Here is a 25,195-nt window from a genome sequence, read left to right on the forward strand (position 1 = left end):
CTGTCAATTTTTTTAAACATTTTTTTTTTTGTAATTTGTAGATAGACACAACATCTTTATCTTATTTATTCACCTAATAGACCAGTTCTTTAGATATAGTTAGTATTTTAGCTACACCAGTGGTCCTTACCCAGTGGTTAATTTTGTCTCCATGGGGATGTTTGGTAATGTTTGGTTGTCACACCTTAACAATGCTACTGGTACCTGCTGTGTGGACTTCATAGATGTGCTAATCTTCCTACAATCCAGCACTGTCTCCACAACAAACAATTATCAGGTTCAAATGACAACCTTGAGAAACTTGAGCTACATTAGTGATCTTTTCCATTTTCAGCATAAAATTTGCAGCCAATCATAGAACATTGCACTGGAGCTGTTGTTTTTGTTTTTTTTCACATCACAAGCTATAAATCTGATTTGCAATTATTAACTAAGAATTTAGCTAAGCAATACAATCCCAGGAAAAGCAGAAGTTAAGATGGCAGAATCTGACAGAATGAAACATCAAAAGGAAATGCAATACAAATCAAGTTAGAGCTACATACAACAAAACTTTAAAGGATGAGTTTGTTAGACATTTAGACCTTTCCACACTTCGGTCATAATTTGCAACACAAATGTCACAGAACATGACTGAAAATTAAGGGGCACTGCAGAAGTATTATCTATTTTCATGCTATATAAATAATTTTCCTTAAGACAAAATTTATTTCTATATTCTTATTTCAACTTTCAGCAGTGTGTTTGTCTTTATTGGCACATTATGTCTTCTTTGGAAAGAGGTGGGCACATAAATGAAACTATTTTTTAATACTACCTCAAGTAATAATAACAAAGAAAGAAAATAAGAAGATGTTGCATCCTACTGAAAGTCTATTTTCAACTCTGACAGCACTATAAAACACTTTTAAAAATAATGCTATTTAGGATATGCTTAATTTCAAATCAAACTTCCCCAGTGAAAGCCAATGTAAATTACACTTGCTACTTAAGCTGTTAATTTCTTGGAATTTAAAAAATGGGTTACATCAATGTAGGCTCTTTACATTAGAATTTCAATTAATATTGATTCCTAAAGTCAGTTTAAAAAATCATGTTTCACAAAATAAATACACCGAAGCAACTATAATAGTAATAACCTTTATTTAAAATATTTTTAATCTAGGAAGCTCATTTTACATGAGTTTCCAGCTAATTATTAGAATCAGAAACAAAGGAAATAAAACCAGAGAAAATTCTCTGTAGAAAAAATACACAAAGAACATTTCTACATGTGAAAAAACAGTAAATAGTTTTAACATCTGAACATCCACATATTAGACTTAACGCCATCTCTCCTAGTGAACACCACTATCAACCTTGAGATCTGATTTGTTCTTGTCATTCTTCACTGAGTAGATGAAATATGTTAAGGTGTCTTTTTCATTCACTGGAATAGACCTAAAGTGGCAACCAACTATCTATAAAGAAAAAAAAAATCGAGGAAATTAAATTTTAGATATAACAGGATTCATAAAATAGGTAAAAGGTACTGTTTCATCAAATGTTCAAAAGTGCTATGTGATAATAAGAGTTATTTCTTTTAAAGATTAAACTATATTTAACAAAACAGCAACAGGACAAAAAAAAAACACACAAAAATAAGATGTTATGAACAAAAGACAGTCTGATTTTAAAGGACCCTTTGACGCTATTTAATTAAATATACATTGATTAGCAGTATATTTCCTTATATTTTAAATTTTACAACTGGGTCTAGATCAGGAAGTAAATATTTCTACTTTTAAACTTTAAATATGCATCAGATAAAAACTGAAGAGTCCACATGTATCACACTAGGAATGGTTTACAACTTAGAAAAAGAATAAAATGAAGTTCTCGAATTTTTTATATTAGCGAAACCATGAAATAGTTTACAAATATCTTTGCTGCCACTTATATTTATTCATTTATTAGAATATTAGAATTATTCTTTATAAAGATTCCTTGAAGTTTTTTTTTTTTTTTTAGTATTTATTTTTTAGTTGTAGTTGGACAAAATACCTTTATTTTATTAATTATTTTTATGTGGTACTGAGGATGGAACCCAGGGCCTCACATGTGCTAGGTGAGCATTCTACCGCTGAGCCACAACCCCAGCCTGGTTCCTTGAAGTTTTTTCTGAAATCAACTTATGAACAGAAAATGAAAGGAGAAAGGGGAATGTTCATTGAAGACTGTATATTTGCTTCCTTGTCTTTTTGTGGTGCTAATCTAATGTGTGGACTACAATTAGCAATAGTAGAATAGAGCGAATGGAAAGAGGAGGAGGAGGAGGATGATAAGCATACCTGGAATCTAGATTTCTTATTTATTAAAAAAAAATAGCTCTAGAATAATATAACTGTTTTTATAAGTTTGGATTATCAAAATTTTCAGTTTTAAATTGTGCATTAAAATATGTATGCATTTAAATACACATTGCAGGGCTGGGGATGTGGCTCAAGTGGTAGCGCGCTTGCCTGGCATGCATACGGCCTGGGTTCGATCCTCAGCACCACATACAAATAAAGATGTTATGTCCGCTGAAAACTAAAAAATAAATATTAAAAAAATTCTCTCTCTCTTAAAAAATAAATAAATACACATTGCATATACATGTTGCAGAACAAAGGTGACTTTACTCAATTTGTATCTGATCTACTTCATGGTAGGCAATATCTATGTTATTGCACAATCAAAAATGGACTAGATCTTTAAAATCAAATATAAAGAAAAAAGTTTTATTTTTGTTATGTAGGCAAGAAATAGAAAAGAAATTGTGGCTAAACAGCAAATATCTTGGGTTTTAACAGCATTCAAAAAAATTTTGTCAAAGAACTGAAAAAGTTCTATTTATTTTTATCTTAATTAATATGAATATTTTATTTTATTTATTTTTCTGGTACTGGGGATTGAACTCAGGGATGCAGACATTAAGTCACATCCCCAGCCCTTTTTTATTTTGAGACAAGGTCCACTTCATTAAGTTGTCCAGGCTGGCCTGGAATTTACAATCCTCTTGCCTCAACCTCCCAAAGGGATTACAGGAGTGAGCCATCACACCCAGCTAATATGCATATTTTAGAAAATTTTGAAATAACTACTAAATTCAAGCTACAGAATATGAGAAAACAGATTCATTTATGTCTATTCTGTCTAATAAGTGAAAAAATTTATTTTAAATGATTAAAGTGTAAATATATAGATCTATATGTATCTTAAAAATATTCAGATTTTTTGGTTCTGGTTCATATAATCAGTGAACTTTTCAAAACTAATGAGAGGACCAGAAATCCTATATAAAAGCAAACTATAAGTAAAAGCTTGGATAAGTTTTTGCCTCTCTTGATGTGAAGAAAACATAGATGTTAATAGTCAAACAAATAAGGACAAATTCTGAATAGTTAAATCAGCAAGTTATGGAAACATCTCTTAAAGACTCATTTGTAGACTCTTCCATCAGAAACTTCAAAAAATAAATTCTAAAAAAAAAAATAATGGCATATTTGTTTATTATGCCTCAATTAGGTGTTCAATAAACATTAACTGATTAAATGGAATTTTAAAACTAATATTTCTAGAATAAGGAAAAAATTTTTTCATTCGAGATTGTGAAAGCCTTTATGTGAAGACACTGTACACAATCTGTATATAATCCACTAAGTAGTCATTACATATAGAAATTTCCTAAGTAGCAAATGTTTCTAGGCATCTAGATTTTTCTACAACAGATTTCTTAATAACTTTGATCTTTCTAACCAAAATGTATAGTTACATATACTACATTAATAATTTTGTTAGCAGTATTTGTTTCATCACCTCTTGTTTGTGTATACAGGCTCATTTGAAGTTTATATAGTTCAAAACTCATATATACCTCAACAAGTTGAGCTTTATTAAGTCCTGGTCTGGTTGGTAGCTTGAAGTGTCTTTTGTATCGCCTAAGTGTATTTACTTGTAATTGGTATAAGTCAACCTAGAAAAAAGTAACATACATTAATTAGTTCAGAAATTTTTTTGAAAATTTATCACTGATATGCATAATAACAATAAAAATTCAATTTGATTGTTGCAGAGCTATAAAAACTGTCAATTCAGATGTAAACATTCAAATTGTGTACATGGAGAGTGTTAACTGGCTATATTAAACTTTGCTTTAAACATTAAAAAATTGTTTATCTCTTTCTAGAAAAGCTTTGGAATAGAATACTTATGGCTTATATTTAACATACAAAAGTTTTCTTCTACCTCTGGAGTATCAATGTCTTGAACAGGTGAATCACCTCCATCATCATCACTCCCTTTTCTCTTTCTTCTGTTTCGGACACTTTGAATTAAGTTTTTATGATAATCACAAATGTAAAGATGCCTTGCCTGAAATAGAAAAGTTTCACAGACTGCTTATGATTACAGTAAAAATGCATCTATACTTTAGTAAAATGTATAGGCCACAATGAATTATTACAAATAAAAAAGTCAAAAATAAGCCATTGTTAATACAATGGCATGTTTCTTTCTATTCTTTTTAATTTTTTAAAAATTTTTTAGTTGTAGTTGGACACAATACCTTTATTTTATTTATTTATTTTTATGTGGTGCTGAGGATGGAACCCAGGACCTCCCACGTGCTAGGTGAGTGCTCTGCCACTGAGCCACAACCCCAGTACTCTTCCTACTCTTAAATTCTTTATCTTGTTAAAACATAAGATGCCTGGCAATACTGTTAAGAGGAAAGGGTATTGGTTGGACAGGTGGGGTGCCAGTTGGAGGCAGGGGGTGGTACCAATTGAGGAAGGTAAGGAGGCAGAGATAGAGAATAATAAATTCCAATCCTCTGGGTTTTGAGGAGAAACAGTGAGAATGACCTGAATTAGTTCATGCTAGATTCTTCCTCACAATAGGAAAGATGATATTGCTCACAATTTGGCTACAATATTTTCTGTAGTTAAAGAACAGCATATTTTAGTAATGTATGATTTACAATCTATATTTAAACTTCAGTTACTAATTTTTCTTTCTATTAAATGTATATATTTATCTGAATACATTTTTCCGATTAAAGCAATTATTTTAAATTCAGGTTCATTTGAAATGTTTCTCATGAACACCACTGAAGAACTGTTACAATAGATAGAAGGTGTGACACACTTTTCTAAAACTTTACACTCTGGAGAGTTGTATAGTGACAATGAAATATTGGGTTCCAACTACTGAAAGTTAACGCCTTTAAAAAAAATACAGTTAAGGGTTGCTTTAACAGGCATTTAAATTTACTTCTAAGCTAAGTTCAAATTAAAAAAACATACAGGACATGTGCTATGTTCTGTATCTTGTTATTTATTTACACAAGTCACAGCTCTGAAAGGTAGCAATGGTTCTTTCTAAAAAAAGAAATAAAAAAAATTCATAGATGGTCAAAAGAACTGACATGCAAAAGGACGAAAAAAGAAATCCCGATGGCTGCCAAACCAACTGCAAAACCGCAGAGGCTTACGTGCTCTCCACGTTGGGAGCAGCTGCCCTAAGAGCTGACATCGCAAACATCGTTTACAAGCTGGCTCCTCTCTCTCTCTGCGTTCAGAAAAGACCCAACATCGAAAAGAACAGATCTTCCTCGACTGCGGTGCAGGGTCCTGCAGGACTCCACTTTCCTCAGACGAGGGGAGCTACAACTCCCTGGGAACAATCGCCAGCTCGGGCAGCAAAACAAAGGCGCCTCCATTCCAGAAGACTGCCGGGCTACAGGAAAACTACTCTGGGCCCTCGGTGCGGCGGTCCCCTTTGTTTCGTTTCCAGATCACAGCAAAAGGAGGAAGAGGGAAGGCAGTGCGCGGGAGAGGCGGGCAGCGGGAGTCGGGGTGGGGGACTAGCAGGACTGGAACCACTGCATGCGTGTGCATACGTTGTGGTTGGCGGTCCGAGTTGCAGCGACTTTGTTGTTTACTCCCTAACGGAGAACGCACGCGTCCGCACTGCAGCCAGTCTGCAGGAGCTGTGAACCCCGCCAACAACCCACGTCTCTGCACAGCTGCCGGGACTCCGCGGGGCGGGCCGAGGTCACTTACACTCTTATCCAGCTCGATCTTCACCTTCTTCTGGGAGATGCTCTTCTGAATCCTCTTGCTGAAGCTGGCGTTGCCAGCCGCTCGGCCGCACCGCTCACCGTCCTCCCGTAAACAGCATAGCTGCCCGGGGCCTGGCCCGGCCGCCCCCGGGGGCCCAGCCGCTGAGACCGCCCCGGCGCCGGGTACCTCAGCCCCGGCGCCTGCAGCGTTCCCGTTCCCGGCGGAGGCGGCGGCCGCTGCAGCCGCAACCACCGCAGCCACGGCGGCAGCCGCGTCCCCGCCGCGGCTCATCTCCTCAGGCGTGAAGCCGTTCATGTCTAGGTGCTCAGGGGCGCTGGCGCTGACAGAAATCCCCGCTCCGCCTCTCCCGGCCAGGTCCCTCAGGCGCCCTACCCGGCGGCGGCAATGCACTCTGCACCCCAAGTTCGGCGGTCGTCGGCCAAACACCAAGTATCCCCGGCCTGCTTGTCTCCGTCGGCGATGAACAGTGGACAGCGCTTGTGGCTGGGACCGAGAGTCGTGTGGCGCCTGGAGAGGGAACCCCGCTCACTGTCACATGGACACTTCAGCAGTTGGACCGCGGCGCCCCCGCCTCCCTCCAGCCCCTGAACTTGCGCAAGCACGACGCATCTCCTCCCACCCCGCCTCCTCCACTCTGCCGCGAGGCCCCACGGGAACGGTAGTCCTCAGTGGGGGGAGTCCACCTGACCTGCGTTCTGAACCCGGCGCCTGGCGGCTTGGAGAAACTACTCATCCCGGCATGCAGCGTGCGGCGACTGGCCGGCCTTTTTTTTTTTTTTTTTTTGTTTTTAAGCACCCGGCAAAGGGGAGTGCGGTTTTAGGGTGTCTTGCCTCCTGTTTCTCCCGGGAAGGTGGGATGTGTTCAGCTATTGTTCTTTTGCAGAGTTGGTGTTCAGTCAGTCGGCCGATTCCTAAGAAGCACAAATTGTGTGTGTGTGTGTGTGTGTGTGTGTGTGTGTGTGTGAGAGAGAGAGAGAGACAAGTGAGCGTGTGGAAAGTTTCGGGGTGTTTCGTACGGCCACGCTTTTGTGGAAACCTGAGTCAGGAACTCGAGGGACCAGGCGCTCTGCCTCAACTTGACCAAACACTGAAGCACTAAATAAATACAGCGCGGCGGGGTGTGGGGGGGGGACGCGCTCCCGTCTTGTCGACCGTGCCAGCTCCTCACAAACATCTACTGACTAGTTCACAATTGCAGGGCTGTTTTTCGTCTCCACTTCCGACCTTTTCAATCTCTCCTCAAAAGGATCTGGAGAAGGACGCAGTTAACATCGATTGAAGGGGAACGTAGACCCCCCCACACCCCACCCCAATACCAAGTCAGCCCGACAGCTCCTCGAAAACTTCCCAGCGTCAGTTCCACCGAGCGTAACGGGAGAGAAATCCGATTTCCTGAGTCGTCCACACGCCCGTACGTGCGTGCGGGCGTGTGTATGCCTGCGTGCAAGTGTGCTTGTGCTTGTGGAGGGAGGGGCAGGATGGGAGTGGCTAATATGAAAGCCTGCACCTTTGCTAGTTATTGTGCGTCATTATCAGCAGATACTGTTAACCAGTATCACTGTTTAAACAAAAATACGTACATTTCAGGCAGTAGATTTTTGAGTTTTTTTTATACTTAACAAATTTATTGAAAAATGCTATCCACACTGAAAGCCAAAGCTTTCCATTTCGTATGTGCATTTCAGTTCAATGAAAAAAATGCATTTAAAAAAATCTTGCTTGTACTTTACTGAGCTTCTTAAATTATAATTAATATTTTAAATCAATTTTCAGAAATTCTAGGCCATTATGTTTTCACATATCATTTCTGCCGTTATCTAAACTGTTCCATTTCTGGGGCTCCAATTCAATACACATCAGGTCTCCCCCTGTATCATTCTATCTTCTGCCCTATCTTCAGTAATTTTAATTTTTAAATGTGTATCTCCTCTTATTTTGGATTCTTCTAACCTGCACGCATTCTTTCTTTAGATATGATTTTATAATTCTTACGTTGTTCTTTTTCAAACCTTAAGTCACCTTTTATAGTTCCCAGTTCTCTGGTAAAATTTATTTTCTTCCATGAACATAGCAAAATAGTGGTTTTTAAAATTATGTTTATTCTTTCTTTTGTCTGTCATTTCTGCTGGTCTGACTCATGCTTGACTCTTTTTTTTTTTTTTTTTTTTTTTTTAATTATTTTATTGTTGGTTGTTCAAAACATTACATAGTTCTTATTATACCATATTTCACAGATTGATTCAAGTGGGTTATGAACTCCCATTTTTACCCCGTATACAGATTGCTGTGTCACATCAGTTACATTTCCATTGATTTACAAATTGCTTTTCTAGTGACTGATGTATTCTGCTGTCTATCCCATTCTCCACTGTCCCCTGCTTGACTCTTTTTGCATCCTTTATCTTTGATTTTTTGGTATTCATTTTATCTGAGAAATTATAGAATTTGAAGAATTGGGTGTTATGTTCCTATAGAGAGGCTTCATTTCCCTTTTTCAAGTGCTAACGGGTACCAATAGTTCTTGTGGATTTTTCAGCCAACCAGATGATATTCTAGTCTATATTCCCATTTTAGGCTGTGCTTCTTGGAGTCTTACCCCAGAGTAATAACTAGGGTTATCACCCTTCATGTATATTGGATTCCAACCCTAGATCCAAGTGACTTGACAGATGTTGCTTGATTCAACTAGTACTATATACATTTTAAAAGATAAGCATTCTGAAGCTATCCATTAGCTGACATTTTGTATAGGATATGATTTCTACCATGATTTAATTATCATCAAAGTGTGAAGTATACAGAAAAGTAGATGTAGTTCCCAGGTAATGCTGGAGCTTCCACTGGGTACAAAATTACTTCTGGCTATCTATTGAGATAGAATGCTATTATCTTCAAAAAGAGATTGAACATAGCTCCCCTGGATCAGAGGTGTGGGCCAACATGCCCAGCTAGAGTATTTTTTTTTTAAGGAAGAAGAGAATGGTTATTGGATAGATAATTAAGATTTTTCTACAATGATGTAGATTTTAAGAATGTTTGACAAAGGAATAGACAGGTCCAGGCTACTTTGATATTATACTTTCTGCTTTATAAAGCTCCTTCACAGGTATTATTTCTTTTGAAATTCTTAACAACTTTGTTCATTAGATACAGGAAATATTTACCCAATGGAAAAACTCAAGAGTGGCAGACACGACTGATCTCTGCTCCTGCCTCTCTGACCTTTATTATTTCAATGTTCATTTCTTTGCTTGAGGGCTTTCTCCTAAATTGTGGAAGGCAGCTGTGTCCATGTGTCCGTGTGTCCATGCGGTCAACGCAAGTTGAAAATGCCTTAGAATTAACTTCCCACCCTAGCAGCTTTCACCTACTAAAGAATTCGTTCTAACACACACCCACACACATCCTAGCTAAGTCTGAGTTTTACACTATTTCCCAGAGTTTTCCCCAAATTATGCTCCAGGCTTTAGCAGTTGTAGCTGCTTGATACCACACCCTTCAGTGACTGCATTCCCTACTTTTTCTTTCTTCTTCACCTTCCACTAATGTTTCCTGCATCTCTTAGATAAACTATCTGCACTAAAATCCTTGTCTCATATTTCTAGTGGTCCTTTCCACTTGGTTATTTCCCCCACTATTTGCCCCTTAGCTAAAGTGCTAGTTCAACAGGTGGTCACATGATTCAAGGCAGGCTGCCTAGAATCCTTCCCAGGGAATTTTGTTCAATCTAGAATAAGAAAAAAGGAGCACTTTAACTTTTGTTTCTTTTTGTTTGTGCATCATCCTATATCCATTGTAACAATGTCTGACACAAAGTAGACACTTAACATTTGTAGAATGAACTCAATCCTTAGAATTTCTTTGTTGCCAACCTGCCTTAGTCAACAGCTATAAATTTAAAAATGTGTGAAATCCTGTTGTTATAGCATGTCATAGTGTCATAACATACTATTGTAGTTAAGATCATGGACTCAGGAGCCAACTGCTTGAAATTTAAACTCTGTCACTTGACAGTTATTTGTGCTAGTTGTTTCTCGGTTCCATTTTCATTCTTTTACTCTCTCTTGTGTACCACAGGGTACTGGCATCCTAAAAAGCATTTGCCAGACTCACTTGCCTACTGATTTCAGTTCTGCTAATGGAAGATTAAAAGGCAAGAGGAACACAGAAAACATTTTTTTCCCTTCTGACTTCAGCAGCCTTAGGAGTGTTGTTCTCTTCTATCCTGGATCCAGGAATGGTAGGGGCAAGGTAAAGGCTGGTTGCTGACTTCCTGAAATACACCTAGCAGAGAGAGTTCCAATAATGCCATAGTTATATTCCAAAAGCCTTAGAAGCATCACAGTTGTGGGTTTTTTATAACACTATTTGCCTTTTGTCCTTTTAATGATAGACGGTAGCTTTTCTTGTTCCATATTAGTATCAACACAAATATCAATAATTAAAGTTACCTCTGGATTAAAGCACCTTCCCTTTTTGCTCCTCCAGCCCTAATATTTTTGTAATGATTCTCTCAGTAATATTTCTCTCTGAAATATCTGAAGTGATTTTTGTTTTCCTGGTTGAACACTAACACTGTGAGCTTAGGCAATTACTTGCTCTTTGCTTCAGTTACTTCTATACCACAAAGATAATAGTATACATATCTCATTGGTGTTATTTTGAAGACTGATAGTTTTACAATACTTAAAATCATATAAAACACTGTTAAGTAAATGGCATTATATATATCCTACTGTTAAATATAAATGGCCTGAGCCACAAAGTTCATAAAATCTAGCCTCTCTCCATATATTTGTTATTTTGTGCAGTTTACCTCCTGATCCATTCTTGACCTTACTGCTTATCACTGTTATTTTTTTTAACCTGTGTCCTTTTATGCCTATCTTCTCTGTTGCTTCTCTTTCATGTTATAAATCAGCATGCATGCTTTTCAGTGTATTTTTCTTATTTGCTGACATAATAGGAACATCTTGGAGACCCATAGGTTTAAGTGTTTGGAAAGGCTGTAGTGGTGAGAAGATATTTAGGGTAGGCAGCAGCAATGGCAGTGGAAAACAATAGCTTACATTAGACCCTGAAGATGAATCCAGAATTTTTAGCTTGGGATGTTGAGGGCCTCATGTAGGAGAAAGACTTGAGAAATAGATTCTTTTGCTTAAATCTTGTCCTCATTAATATTATTTAAAATTTGGATGGAATTTTTTCACTGGCTTCTATTTTTGAATTTTGAGAATAGATTTGGTTTTGGTCTCATACTCAGCAGTTTCAGGTTCTAGGATTATAATTACTCCATTCTTAAGATCTTTGGGACCCAAAACCCCCAAACAAACAAATATGGGAATAAGATAGGCCTAAATATTACTGAATGGACAGAATTCTTCTGTGTCTGAACAAGAGCTGGATCACTATCTAGAGAATTGCTTATACAAATTCCTAGTATGATTGTTAATGTTTTCAATGAAGATCACTTCTTTAATTTTTACTCTTTTAAAATTTCAATTAATCCTACTAGATACAGAATAAACTTAAAAAAATTTTGTTGTTGTAGATGGACTCAGTATCTTTATTTATTTTTATGTGGTGCTAAGGATCAAACCTAGTGCTTCACACATGCCAGGCAAGCACTCTACCACTGAGCTACAATTCCAGCCCAAGCTCTTCTTTTTATTTATCCATTAATCCAAATTTAATTAGCTTAATTAAAATTCTAGGATTATTTGAAAAGTACATCTGAAAATTTCATATTGTTTGTAAATGTATTTCTAAATACAGTCAAACTACTAAGCACAGGAACAAAATTAGAAGACAAAGTAAATATATTACCTTTATATTTATGTGTATTTACATTAGAATTTGCAATTTTAAGTCATTACCAAACTTAAGAAAAAAAACTATCATTGGTTTAACCTAAGATCAACATAGTACTAATATTGTAAGAAGCATCTGCCATAGACATGCTGGGACTCATTAAATTGCTGGCCATAAGGAACAGCAGCCACTGAACTGCTTAGTCATGTCTGCTTGCCACTGATGAAGAGCTGCAAGGGACGCTAGCCATAGGCATGCTTATCAATGAATGGTCACAATTGATAGGGAGCATAGATCCATGGACACGCTCAAAGAACACGCCCAATTGCAATTACATTACCTCACTGGACATAACCAATGGACATTGACTTTCACTGGGTGTAACCAATAACCAACATACACCACCAACTTGGAACTGTATTTAAATTGCTATCCTGCCACAATGAAGAGGTTTGCTCCAAGGCCATCAGTCAGACTGGCTGCCTTGCTGTCCATCTGTAGATTGACTCTACCATTCCCTGATGTCCAGCCATCGGCTGGAGAGAACCACCAGACAAGGACAACATCTGCTCTTTTACTAAGAGAAGTCATGTGGCATGGGAGGTATTTTGGGGCTCATGGTTGCCCTAGGATTGTGTGGTTTGCTTATAGTGTTTAATTAGTGTGCACTGAATGCTAGTTGGGGTGCTCCAGCAAACCCAATACTTTTTGCATTGTTTCTATTTGATGATTGGTGCAACTGAATATACGCTTTACATTTAAAGACAATCTACCTCTGGGTAATTATTAATAGCGCCATTAGCAATAAATATAAAACAAATTTACCTTAACTGAAAATACCTATAAAAAAGTAGATAAAAAGTTATTTTCAAAATTATTTACAAAAGAATTACTTTCCTATTGTATGAAAGCAAGGTCTGCCATCTATAGCTAGATTTTTGTCCACTAAATGTCATGAAACTCTGGGAGATGCACATTGTCTTTTAGAATATTCAGTCCTTGACTATTTCAAATGTCATGTTCTAACAAGTCATTGGCTTTTTAAAAAAAATAGCTTTGTTGGGGTGTAATTTATATATATAATAAATTTTACCCATTTGAAGTATATGGTTCAATGATTTTTAGTAAACTTATGCAACCATCACCATAATCTAGTTTTAGAACATTTCTATCACCTGAAGACATTCCATTGTGCCTTTCTTCAGCCAGTTCCTGATACCATTTCCAGTCCCGGGGCAATCTTCTGCTTTCTGATTTTATACATTTGTCTGTTACAGAAATGTTATGTTTGTCTCACTTCTTTCACTTAGTATAATGTTTTTAAGGTTTATTCATATTATAGCTTGTATTGTTGTTTGTTTTTATTGATGAATAGTATTTCAATGCATGGATATACCATATTTTTGTTTATTCACTGTCCAGTAGTGGGCATTTGGATTGTTTCTAGTTTAGGGCTTTTACAAATAAGACTGCTATGAACATTTGCATCAAAGTGTTTTTGTGGACATTGGTTTTCATTTCTCTTGGGTTGATGCCTTGGAGTGTTTAAATTTTGAGAAACTGCCAAACTGTTTTCCATATGACTATAGCATTTCCATTCCCATCAGTGATATAGAAGGTTTCAATTTTTCCACATCTTTACCACACTTCTACCATCTTTTGATTGTAATCATCCTAGTGAGAAGTGGGGGTGTCTACTGTGATTTTAGTTTGCATTTCCCTAATGACTAACAATATTAAACATATTTCACATGCTTACTAATCATTAGTCATTGACTTTTAGTATAGATTAAGACATGGCATCTTATGTGCAAGAGGATAAATTTTTACACAGGCATATATCTAATACATATGTATTTATTTATATGTATTTATATTAGCACCTTAAACAGGATATAGCATGCTTGGCTCAATATAGTTTAATACAAATTGCTATTTTTACCACTTTATGAACTATAAAAGACCTTTATAACAACTCCACTTATCCTTCTCATCTTTTTTGCTATTGTTGTCATATATTCTACTTCCACATTATACAGTTATTATTGCTGTTTTAAACAGGTAATACTCTTTCTAAATCCACATAATTACCCTTATTTGTGATCCTTTTCTCCTCCTGATGATTTAAGATTATTTTCCTTAAGCAGGACAACTTTTTTGTCTCGAAACATCTTTTTTTTCCCTCTTAATTCTTGAAAACTTTTCCCCTGGATATTGAACTCAAGGTACTTTCTCATTTTTGTTTCTAAAGCCATTCCATAGGCTTCTCATTTAAGAGTTGGCTGTCAGATTTATTTTTGCTTTCTTGAATCTCTCTCCTCTGGTTCCTTCTTCTTCTTTTCCTTTGGCGGGTGGTACTGGGTATTGAACCATTGAACTATATCTGTACCCAATCCCTTCCTTCCTTTATCCCCTGCAAAGCTCTCCCTTGCTTTCCTTCCCTTCCCAAGGATTGAACCCAGGGACTCTCTACCACTGAGCTACATCCCAGCCCTTTTTATTTTGAGATAGGGTCTCACTAAATTTCTCAGTACTTCTCTAAGTTGCTGGGGCCGGCCGTGGACTTGTGATCCTCCTGCCTCAGCTTCCTGAGTCATCCTAGGATTACAGGTGTGCACCACTGGACCCAGCATGTCTTTAGGTTTAACACTTTGTATTATGATGTGCTTAAAAGATATATTTTACTAGAGCAGGTTTGACCTTTGTCATTTAGGTAGGAACAACCTCTCTAATAGATGGAAGGATAAGGAGCTACTTATCACAATCCAGTGAGGGATTCAGCAGTGTCCATTCTGTGTTGCAAAGTTTTAATAAGACCCAGATCACCTGTGGTTTATTCCTGTTCCTTAGATATTTATTGCTGCATGATATTTTTTTTTCTTTTAATACAAGTTTTTTTAAAATTTTTTTTTTTAATGTACTGCTGGGTATCGAACCCAGTGTCTCACATGTGCTAGGCAAGCTCTCTACCACTGAGCCACAACCCAAGCCCTGCATGACCTTTTGATTGAGGGCTTGGTGGTCTCTGACTCCTTACCCTTGAAAGACTGGAAAATTATTTTCATCAGGAATAAATCACTTTTCTCATGGAGATTTTATCTAGATTCACAAAAACAGTTTAATAGTTAAAAATAACTTTGTTTTCTTTCTATTTTTTAGTACAAGGTATTGAACCAAAGGATGCTTAAACACTGAGTCATATTCCAAGCCATTTTTATTTATTTTGAGACAGTCTCACTAAGTTGCTTAGGGCCTCACTGATCTGCTGAGGCTGGCGTTGAATTCTCGATTCTCCTGCCTTTGGCTTCCAAGCTGCTGGGATTACAGGCATGTGCAACTGTGCCTGCCCACATTTTTCATTTTTTAAAACTTGTATTTTCAGTTCTTCAAAAATACATTATTCAACTATATCACTAAATTTCATTTCTGAAGTGAGTATACAGTTAGGCCTCATAATCAGTGATCTACCCACATGTGGATGTGCCTACTTGATAATAGGCTTATCTTTCCTCACTGCCTTTTAAACAACTTGAAAATACTCAGCTCCAATCTAAGATTACTCTTTGAGGAACTGTGCAGAGTATTTTTTTCAGTTTATTCACCAACTGTGCAACTCAAAATAACTATTTTATATGCTACTAACCTTGTATAAAGTAGACTTCATTTTGGCTCACTTTATGAGTTAATTAATCAATGATAATCACCATTGAGAATTTATTTATCGCTTTTCAGGGGAAGGTTCTACAAAAAATGTATATCCTGCCAGGCACTGTGGAGCATGCCTTAATCTCAGTGACTCAGGAGGATTGCAGTCTCTGCAATTTAGTGAGACTCAGGCCAGTCTCTGCAATTTAGTGAGACCCTGTCTCAAAATAAAAAAATAAAAGGGATGGGGAGATAGCTCAGTGGCAGAGCCCCCAGGATTTAATCCCTAGTACTGGAAAAAAAAATGTACATATTATCCATTAGTATTTTCCAATCTGATTATGACCACAGATTATTAAAAGTATAAAATTTTTAGGAAGACTGGTCAAATAAATGATAGGCATTCCAATCTAGCATATCATTTTAATACAATTCTGCAAGACTGACATTGTTGTAGATAAATTCAAGTTTTTAAATAGTTGTTTACAGGTAGGTATAGGATAGGGACAAACTTTGGAAATAGTATTGCTCCTCATAATTAGTTTATTGCTAACAGCATATGTTTTATGATTCATGAGATGCTGAATTAAGATAGTTTGGCAAATAAAGTGATATAATGATACCATCTGAGGGGAAGAGTTGTCCAGATAATTTTAATGAAAGGATAAGATGATGGAGATATTGTGTGATCCAGTTTGGTCTACATAATTTATTATGTTTAGCATCTATCAACTCTTACTCCATCAACCACTGTTTTAGAATAACTGGAATTAAAACTAATCAGTATTCTTAAAGACACGTTATTTATATTTTTAAGTTTAATTATAATCACTGAACTACATTACAATTGCATAAGTTAAAATATGTTTATTTGCTCACATATATGATCACATACTGCCAAAATTACAGAATCATACAGTTTGTCAGTTGATACTTTAGAGATTATCCCCTGAAGCTCAATTTAGTTTGTCAATCATAGGCCTAGAAATGCCGAGTGAATTGTTCTAAATCACAAGTTCTTGTTTTTTTATCTTTTTAAAAATATTTTTTAGTTGTCAATAAACCTTTATTTAATTTATTTATTTATGTATTATACATGGTGTTGAGGATTGAAACCATTGTGCCTCACAATGCTAGGCAAGTGCTCTACCACTGAGCCACAGCTCCAGCCCCTTTATTTATCATTTTTATGAAGAAAAAATACATTTTGCTTTTCATCATCTTTTAGAAAGGTGTACTGCCTTAATAAATATAGGGTATTTGTTTTAAAATACATAAAATTAATGTGTTCTTGGAAAAAAATGGTTTTCAAGTTAATTGAGAATACCACTTTATTTCCCTATTTAGAAATATCATAAGACTGGAACAGTGGAAAAGACCTTTAGTATTACTCCTTTTAGGACATTTCAGTTTTCTGATAAAGTTGTAATAGTATGTCAAATAAGTCATACTATGGTGAATCAGGCCTTGATTTTTTTTTTCTTTCTTTTTTTCTCGTTTTGGTGGTACTGAGGATTGAACTCTGGCCTCATGCATGGTAGGCAAGCACTCTACCACTGAGCCATATCTCCAGCCCAGGCCTTGATTTTTTTGTGTATTAATTCATCTTTTCAGAATTATATTTAGGACTAAGTGTTTTTTTTTTTTTTTGATGCTACCAGATACTTTATTTTTTTTCCACCAAAAATGGTAGTGTTCTGTAATCAACAACCATCAAGATCTTAGTTAAACCTATTTACACTTTAATGTGCTTCTCAGTATTACTACTTCTAGGCCAGGAAGTATAGCATGAAAGTGAAATCTTAACAGCAGTGGTAAAAGTAGATTAAATATAGAAATGTTTTTCTTTTCTCTGCTATGATGAAGAATGGAAATTGGTATCAGCAGATCTGAGAGCAGTAAGGGAAGGAGAATCTGTTACAGGTTTCTCTACTTGTATGTGCTATATTTTTGTGTTTTCACACTGTCTTACCTCTATACCTGTATAGGTGTCCAAATTTTTCTTTTTGATAAGGACATCAATCATACTGGATTAGGGGCTCATCCTACTCCAGTATGACCTTGTCTTAACTAATAGCATCCCACAATGACCCTATTCCCAATTAAGATTATCTTCTGAGGTACTGGGTGCTAAAAATTCAACATATGAAGTTTGAGGGGGGCACAATTTAACCTATAACACTTAAGTGAGCCTATCATCAATCTTGGCTTGCCTGATGGTCCTTTGCTCTTCTAGGCATCAAGATTAGGGATTAAAAAACCTTTCTGAAAAATAAGCACCTCACACCCAACCAATTGCTAGTATAATTGAAAGGAAAAAGGTCTTAGAATCATGATTCTTATAAAATAGAATGAAATGTAGACTTCAGTTAGTAGCTCTGATTTGGGATTTTTTTTGAGTTATTCTATTTTTTTTATTAGTTGTTCAAAACATTACAAAGCTCTTGACATATCATATTTCATACATTTGATTTAAGTGGGTTGATTTGGGATGTTGAATAAATTCACTATTGCTTTATAGTGACATAAAAAGTTTTGAAACCAATTTATTATTGCAACACAAAATTCTCCAAGTGAAGTAAACTTTAGTAAATATTGGTACTGGGGATTGAACCCAGGAACTCTCTGCTTCAGAGCTATGGCCAGCCCCTTTTCAACAATTTTGAGACAGGCCTCACTAAATTGCCCAGGGTGGCCTCCAACTTTCAACTCTCCTGCCTCAGCCTCCTGAGTAACTGGATTATGGATCTGTGCCACTGAACTCAGTGGAGTATGACTTTAAAGTTAATGTGACTTCATTTTTATCATGCTGTAAACGCTACCATCTAAGGTGGAAATCTAATTATTTTACCCTTTCTCACAATTTTCAGTAATTCCTTCGACTATAGGAAAGACTAAATTTCTTTGTAAACTGCCAGTCCAACACCATCCTTCTAGTTGATCTCCAAATAAGTCAGGCTCTTTCAAAGGCCTTTCTGTTTATTTTCCCCCTTATTTAATATTCCCACTCCAACTGTAATCAAATGCTACTTTCAAGGAAGGCTTCCCTACTTCCCCATGGTGTTAGGTAATTATTTTATGCTCTCATAATTGAACAATTTCAACAATTATTATGTTTTACTGCCCTTTCCTATTTTTGTCTTCCTCTACACTGTAAATATTCCAAGGGCAAAGGCCATGACATTTCATTTTTATATTTTTACTGCTAAATTCAATGCTTAACATATTCAGTAAACAGTTCTTGAGTAAATGCCCAATTCTTATATAAGCACAACTTATAGTTGCAATTGTCATTTTGTAGGTATAGAAGTTTCAGCAGACACAAAAATGTTATAAATTAAGGATTATGACTAATAAAATTCTTAAGATCCTTAAAATAAGAAAATTCACTTTTATCTTTTTGAAAAACTGCCACTTTTTTTTTTAATTGTGGTAAAACATACATAAGAGTCACCATTTTAGCCATTTGTCGGTGTACAATTCACTGGCATGAACTGCATTCACAATATTGAGCAACCACTATCCCGTCATAAGGGAAATACACTTTTAAAAAAAAAATCTATAGTTTTTATTAGTAAATCTGGGTAAAGAATTGCTGGATCTGAGGTATCACCGAGTATGATTACCATACTCAAACCAAAGAGGAGCATGCAGTTTCAAATGCAAGCAAACTTACTGTAAAAACAAGACAAAATTAAAAACCCGTAGATAATAGGCCAAAAGGCTGGGGGCGGGGAAACCTTCAAAACTAGACATAACACAGAAATAGTTTACTAAAGTGTCAAAGTCCTACCTTAGGGAAGGCAGCTTGTGAGGCTGGTAAGCAGCAAGTTAAGGCAGCTTGCAGGAGTCTAAAATGTTGCTGTACATAATTTGACGAATATATGCAACTGGGGGTGAGGCAGGGTGAAGCATCCATTGTTTTATTAGATTTTCAATTTTTTAAAAACTGTCACCTTAGAAGCCTGAGTCAATGAGCAAAGTGAGGCGGCCGCCAGGGCCCCGACCTCCACGCGTGCGCTGAGGACTGGGGCGTGGGCCGCGGGTCCCCAGTCGGCCCGGCCGCCTACAGCCGAAATCCCGGACAGGCCAGGGAGGCGGGGCGAGCGGGGCGCGGGAGGGCGCGCGCGTTCACCTCCTAATGTTTGACACCTGAGACAAAGAGTCAATGAAGGGCGGGACTTCCCGAGGGAAACTCCCTCGGCGGGAAGCGCCTCACACTCTGAGGCTTCTCGCCTAGTCTTTTGCGGGTCTACTCAGCCTCAACGACACATCCCAGGGGCTGAGAAATCGGTCCGCGGATCAAACTCCTCAGTCTCCCCCACTTACTGTTTTTTGAACAGTGCTAGGGAGACTGCAGGGCCGCAAGGGACTACAGCTCCCAAGAGACAACGCTGCAGGGTCGAGCTGGGACGTAGGAGAGAAAGGACCAAAACTGGTTGGAAAAGGGATGAGACAGGCTTCCGCCTTTACCTGAGCGTCAGTAAGCCCAGATGCCACCGCCACGCCCTGGAGAACCACCCCCAGGCTCCTGACTATTACTTTTAAATCTGGCGGGGCTTTTCCTCTAGGGCCAACCACTCCTCCATTTGCAGTCCTGGCCAATCACTGTCAGGCCCGCCATTTTTCAAACCCTTTTCCTGCCGCCAATCAGGATCGAGCAGTACATTCCTCTTCTGACCGGTTCTAACGGGTCTGGGAGTTAACGACCTGGGCGACCCACCGAACCTGCTAGGCTGGGGAAAGGGGCACGGACCTAGAGAGACACTGACCAATAGGGAGACGTCTTGGGGAGGAGGCGGGGACTCCCCGGGTTTGAATAATCGTACGAGCCAATCAGAGAGGTGGGGGTGTGGTCTCTGGCGGCGCTGGTCAAGTTGCCGTGGCGCGGAGAACTCTGCAAAACAAGAGGCTGAGGGTTGCGTTAGCGATAAACCAGTTCACACCGGAGCCCAGGGGAGGAAGCTTCTCTTTCTGATCCGGCCGCTCTGCGGGTCTCTGAGGAAAAGTTCCCATCAGGCAAGAATCCCCCTTAATCTCTTCTGGTTCGTGGGCCTGTCCTTCCCCTTTCCCTCAGAGCCCTCTCTTGTGTCTCGGAGCCGTGACTCCTGGGGTCCGACCTGGCGAGCTGAATTTGGGGTACTGGCTGGTGAGGGCCGGGGCTGCCAAGGGCGGGCGGGGTCGGGTGTCGGGGCAGGCCGGAGGGCGGGAAGCTCCCCCGGGCCCGGTTCCAGTAGTTTTTGAATGTCGGTCGCGAGGCGACTAGTCTGCGCTAGGCTCGCGACGTAGAAGTCGGGGGACATTTCTGTCGGGAAAGGGTTTCGAGGGCGCTCGCGGCGTCCCGGGCCTCGGTGAGGGGCGGGCGGCGGAATCCGGCCTCGCGGAGAAACTTGCTGAGCCGGCGTAAGGAGTCGGCGGCCGCGGCTGTTGCGGCGGGCGGAGGCGGCTGGGGAGCCGGGCGCGGCGGCCGCCTGCCCGCGGGGAGGGGGGCGCGGGCCGGGTTTGGGCGGGAAGCTGCACCCCGCCAGCGCTGCTGCGGGCTCCGCGCCCACCCGCCGGCTTTCTCCACGCCAGGTAGACGGCGGCTGCCACCATGGGTAAAGGAGACCCCAACAAGCCGAGGGGCAAAATGTCCTCGTACGCCTTCTTCGTGCAGACCTGCCGGGAAGAGCACAAGAAGAAACACCCGGACTCTTCCGTCAACTTCGCCGAATTCTCCAAGAAGTGCTCGGAGAGATGGAAGGTGAGGAGGGCTTCAGAGCTGAGGGTTTTCAGGTGTTTTGGGCAGGCAGCTAACAACCTTGATGACTGGCGTTTCAGGCAGCCCACTTCAGTATTTCACTGAAGCGACGAAACAGAGTTGTTAACTAAGAAAAGGTGATCCTTAAAGATGCTCTTAATCTTTTTTGGATGTCTGTAGCTTACAAAATTGCTGTGTTTTTACTCCTCATTCTATGCTCATAGACCATGTCTGCAAAGGAGAAGTCGAAGTTTGAAGATATGGCAAAAAGTGACAAAGCTCGCTATGACAGGGAGATGAAAAATTACGTTCCTCCCAAAGGTGATAAGAAAGGAAAGAAAAAAGATCCCAACGCTCCTAAGAGACCACCGTAAGTTTATTTTAAATTAACCAAACTATCCCTTAGATTTTTACTTTTGCTTTATTAACCCTGTTGCTTTCTTTCAGATCTGCCTTCTTCCTGTTTTGCTCTGAACATCGCCCAAAGATCAAAAGTGAACACCCAGGCCTGTCCATTGGGGATACTGCAAAAAAACTGGGTGAAATGTGGTCTGAGCAGTCAGCCAAAGATAAACAGCCATATGAACAGAAAGCAGCTAAGCTAAAGGAGAAATATGAGAAGGTATATTGTGTTAGTCTTAAAAAGAGGTTAAAATGAGGTAGACATTCTTTTTTTAAAAGTATGTTAGATATGAACTGTAGAAAGTTGGGAAGTTCAGGCAATCTTATGTTAATAGTCATCAGTTACATTAAGAAGAGCCTTAATGGAATTTGTCCAATTAAGCAACAAGCTCATTGAAGCCTTCCTTCCTTTGACTGAAAGCAATGTTTGTAGCACTGTGAAATTTCCTACATATGTTCTCATTTGTAGTTAGATAAGTCTGTTTTAAGAAGTTGGAGGGCCAAATATTTTGTGTAGATGTATTCAGAATGTGAAGTTGGCAGGGAAATGTGTGATGTAAATGAATATTGGTAGCGAAAGCACTCACTGACCAACTCCCATTTTTTACACCATTGGTTTCTGAAAGTCTAAAGCAAACAAATATTCCCCAAAGTAAGGTAGACTCTGAATACCTATGTAGACAGCTATCAAGGTTATTGGTCAAGTTTTTAGATTTTTTACAATGAAGTGGTTTTTCAGAGTTGAGTAATGACACCGGATGTTGATTATATTATTTTGACAATATTTCAGGATATTGCTGCATACCGTGCTAAGGGCAAAAGTGAAGCAGGAAAGAAGGGCCCTGGTAGGCCAACAGGCTCAAAGAAGAAGAGTGAACCAGAAGATGAAGAGGAAGAGGAAGAAGAGGAGGAGGATGAAGATGATGAGGAAGAGGAGGAGGATGAAGAATAAGTGGCTGTCCTGTAATGATGTGTGTGGAGTGTGTGTGTGTGCTCAGGCAACTGTTTTGCTAAGAATGTGAATTCAAGTGCAGCTCAACATTAGCTTCAGTATAAAAACTGTACAGATTTTTGTATAGTTGCTAAGATTCTTTGTAGAGAAAATACTTTTTTAAAAATGCAGATTGTAGCTTTTTGAAGGGCTACTACATACAGTTAGATTTTAAAGCTTTTGATGTTGAATGTTCCTAAATATTTAATGGTTTCTTTAATTTCTTGTGTATGGTAGCACAGCAAACTGATAGGAATTAGTAAATTTTGGGTTTTTTAGGATGTTGCATTTTGTTTTTTTTAAAAAAAATTTTGTAATAAAATTATGTATATTATTCCTATTGTCTTTGTCTTAATACGCTAAAGTAGTTTTCCCTTTTGAAAAAAATTTATGCCCAATAGTTCTTAGGTAACAGTAGAATTAGTAAAATGTTTTAAACTTTGAAATTCAGATCTGGAATTTAATACACTTTAAGAAATTTATGAACTTTCTTTTCAAAGAAAGATTACACTTTGTGCTTGATGCTTATATTCATTTATTAAGTAACTTGTCCCTTACCCGCTCTGGTCTTCAGAAATTTTATGTAGCTAGGGTGGTGAATTCTAAAATGTACACGTTTGATTTTTTTTAAAAAAATTACAAGAATTTTAGCTTTTTATTAAGTTAAAGGTAGAATACCTGAGTAGATTTTGAATTATATCTGAAATCTTGGGTCTTAAGTCTAGAATTCTAGGTAACTAGCCTATGAAGTATTTGATTGTGATATTCCCTGACTAATCTGAATTTCACTAGAATTTGTATTTATAGGGGATGGCATTTATTTTAGGAATGCTTACTTGAGGAGGCAACAGTTAACTTGTAAGTTGATATTAGAGGTATTAGTGAAAGTTGATCATCTATGGACTAAATGCCTACCTACAGAAGTCTTTGTTGACAGTTTGACTATCTTGATTACCTAAGTTTGGGTTTTTTTTTTTTTTTTCTTTTTGATAGAGGATTGAACCAAGGGTCACTTAACCACTGAGTCATGTCCCCAGCCCATTTTTGTTTTGTTTAGAGGCAGGGTCTCATTACAACTTTAGGGTCTTGCTAAGTAGCTGAGATTGGTCTTAAACTTGCAACCCTGTCTCAGTTTTGTGAGTGGCTGGGATTACAGGTGTGCACTAACTTACCTGGCAGGATTTTCACTGATCATAAAATAAAAATTTGTCTTCAGGTGTTCGGTGACTTAGTACAATTAAAGTATTTGGGGTAATGTATTTCACATGCATACCCTGGTGTAGGGCTTTATAGAAGTAGGAACTTTTGAGCCTATTTTTTCCCATTTGTAATATGGGATAAATACCTACTTCACAGTGTTTTAATGATGAAAATTTTGTAAAGTACTCGGAAACAGCACCTAATGCACAGAAAAGATGGGAAGTTGTTAAAATCTAAATAGAGAAATTTTGTGTTTACTTAATTTCCATATCTATAGATTAGACCCACAAAGCTGTCCTATCGAGTTTCTTGTCCCCTAACTTTGGGATACTGACATTCTGTTGTTTGTAGTTTAAGAACACCCATTTGAATCAATAGCAAATCAGGATTTGAAATGGGCCCTGCCTAGCTCATGTTTGAAATAAAAATTTCAGATCTGGGAGACTAAACAAGTTCTCAATAATTGCGACTAGGTGACTAAAAGATACATGAAAGCATTGAAATGAGAGTAATTTTTAAAATTCTAGACTAGCCGCTAATTGGAGGTATGTTTATGTAAGCTTTATAAATAGGTCATATTTAAGTGGTACAAAATGTAAAAGGGTAGATATGAGAGGATAGTTCATCTTATTAAGTCCCAGCTATACTGTTCCAGACTATTAACTTGGATAACTCCAGTGATGCAATACTTTATCCAATAAAGGTGTAACCATAAATAACGGGTGTATGTATACATCTAGATACATATATCTAAATACGTAGTTCTTAACATTGTTGGTAACTTTTTAGTATGACAGTTGGCATATTAAATAGCTAACTGCAGTATGCAACCAAATAAAGATATTGTATATATATTTTTTTCTTTAAGAACAATGTTGCTGTGACTATCCTTGTGATTTCACACATGAAAGAATCCTATAAGGGGCTGGGGATGTGGCTCAAGCGGTAGCGCGCTCGCCTGGCATGCGTGCGGCCCGGGTTCGATCCTCAGCACCACATACAAACAAAGATGTTGTGTCCGCCAAGAACTAAAAAATATTAAAAATTCTCTCTTTCTCACTCTCCTCTCTCACTCTCTCTTAAAAAAAAAAAAAATCCTATAAGGAGTAGCTAGGTAAAAGGCATGCATATTTTAAAAAATTGCTAATTATAAAAACCAAACCCCATACATAGGATCTGGTAGAAACTGTCTTTGTGCTTTGTTAAGTTTTCTCTCAGGCTTCTTGCTGAAGCCTGCTAAAATTGCTCTCCATAGAAGGTGTGCTAAATATACTCCACGTTTTATGTTTTGCAGTGACT

The 25,195-nt window shown here is 38.1% G+C and overlaps 2 protein-coding genes across 2 annotated transcripts; one reads left to right on the plus strand and one right to left on the minus strand.

Annotated features, from left to right (window-relative positions):
• Positions 1–1,126: 1,126 nt before the first annotated feature.
• On the minus strand, positions 1,127–8,193 carry SAP30 (Sin3A associated protein 30). Its single transcript, XM_081269884.1, has 4 exons — positions 6,087–8,193; positions 4,270–4,395; positions 3,899–3,997; positions 1,127–1,460 (listed from the first exon to the last, which is right to left on the minus strand). Exons 1-4 carry the CDS (start codon positions 6,399–6,401, stop codon positions 1,338–1,340), a joined length of 663 nt encoding a protein of 220 aa, XP_081126010.1. The 5' UTR covers positions 6,402–8,193; the 3' UTR covers positions 1,127–1,337.
• Positions 8,194–20,414: 12,221 nt separating this feature from the next.
• HMGB2 (high mobility group box 2) lies at positions 20,415–24,813 on the plus strand. The gene is made up of 5 exons (XM_081269021.1): positions 20,415–20,608; positions 21,138–21,306; positions 21,528–21,673; positions 21,751–21,925; positions 22,496–24,813. The coding sequence occupies exons 2-5, from the start codon at positions 21,157–21,159 to the stop codon at positions 22,655–22,657; spliced, it is 633 nt and encodes a 210-aa protein (XP_081125147.1). The 5' UTR covers positions 20,415–20,608; positions 21,138–21,156; the 3' UTR covers positions 22,658–24,813.
• The last annotated feature ends 382 nt before the right edge of the window (positions 24,814–25,195 follow it).

This window comes from Spermophilus citellus (genome assembly GCF_964194105.1).
Source record: "Spermophilus citellus genome assembly, chromosome: 16".
Lineage (NCBI taxonomy): Eukaryota > Metazoa > Chordata > Mammalia > Rodentia > Sciuridae > Spermophilus > Spermophilus citellus.

What these genes read in the sequence shown, in the direction of transcription:
- SAP30 (XM_081269884.1), bottom strand. Translation starts at nt 6,401, where the DNA reads ATGAACGGCTTCACGCCTGAGGAGATGAGCCGCGGCGGGGACGCGGCT. An exon ending in AGATCGAGCTGGATAAGAGT is followed by an intron (nt 4,396 to 6,086) that starts GTAAGTGACCTC and finishes TTTCTATTTCAG; the next exon opens with GCAAGGCATCTTTACATTTG. An exon ending in AAGACATTGATACTCCAGAG is followed by an intron (nt 3,998 to 4,269) that starts GTAGAAGAAAAC and finishes ACTTTTTTCTAG; the next exon opens with GTTGACTTATACCAATTACA.
- HMGB2 (XM_081269021.1), top strand. Translation starts at nt 21,157, where the DNA reads ATGGGTAAAGGAGACCCCAACAAGCCGAGGGGCAAAATGTCCTCGTAC. An exon ending in AGTGCTCGGAGAGATGGAAG is followed by an intron (nt 21,307 to 21,527) that starts GTGAGGAGGGCT and finishes CTATGCTCATAG; the next exon opens with ACCATGTCTGCAAAGGAGAA. An exon ending in TAAAGGAGAAATATGAGAAG is followed by an intron (nt 21,926 to 22,495) that starts GTATATTGTGTT and finishes ACAATATTTCAG; the next exon opens with GATATTGCTGCATACCGTGC.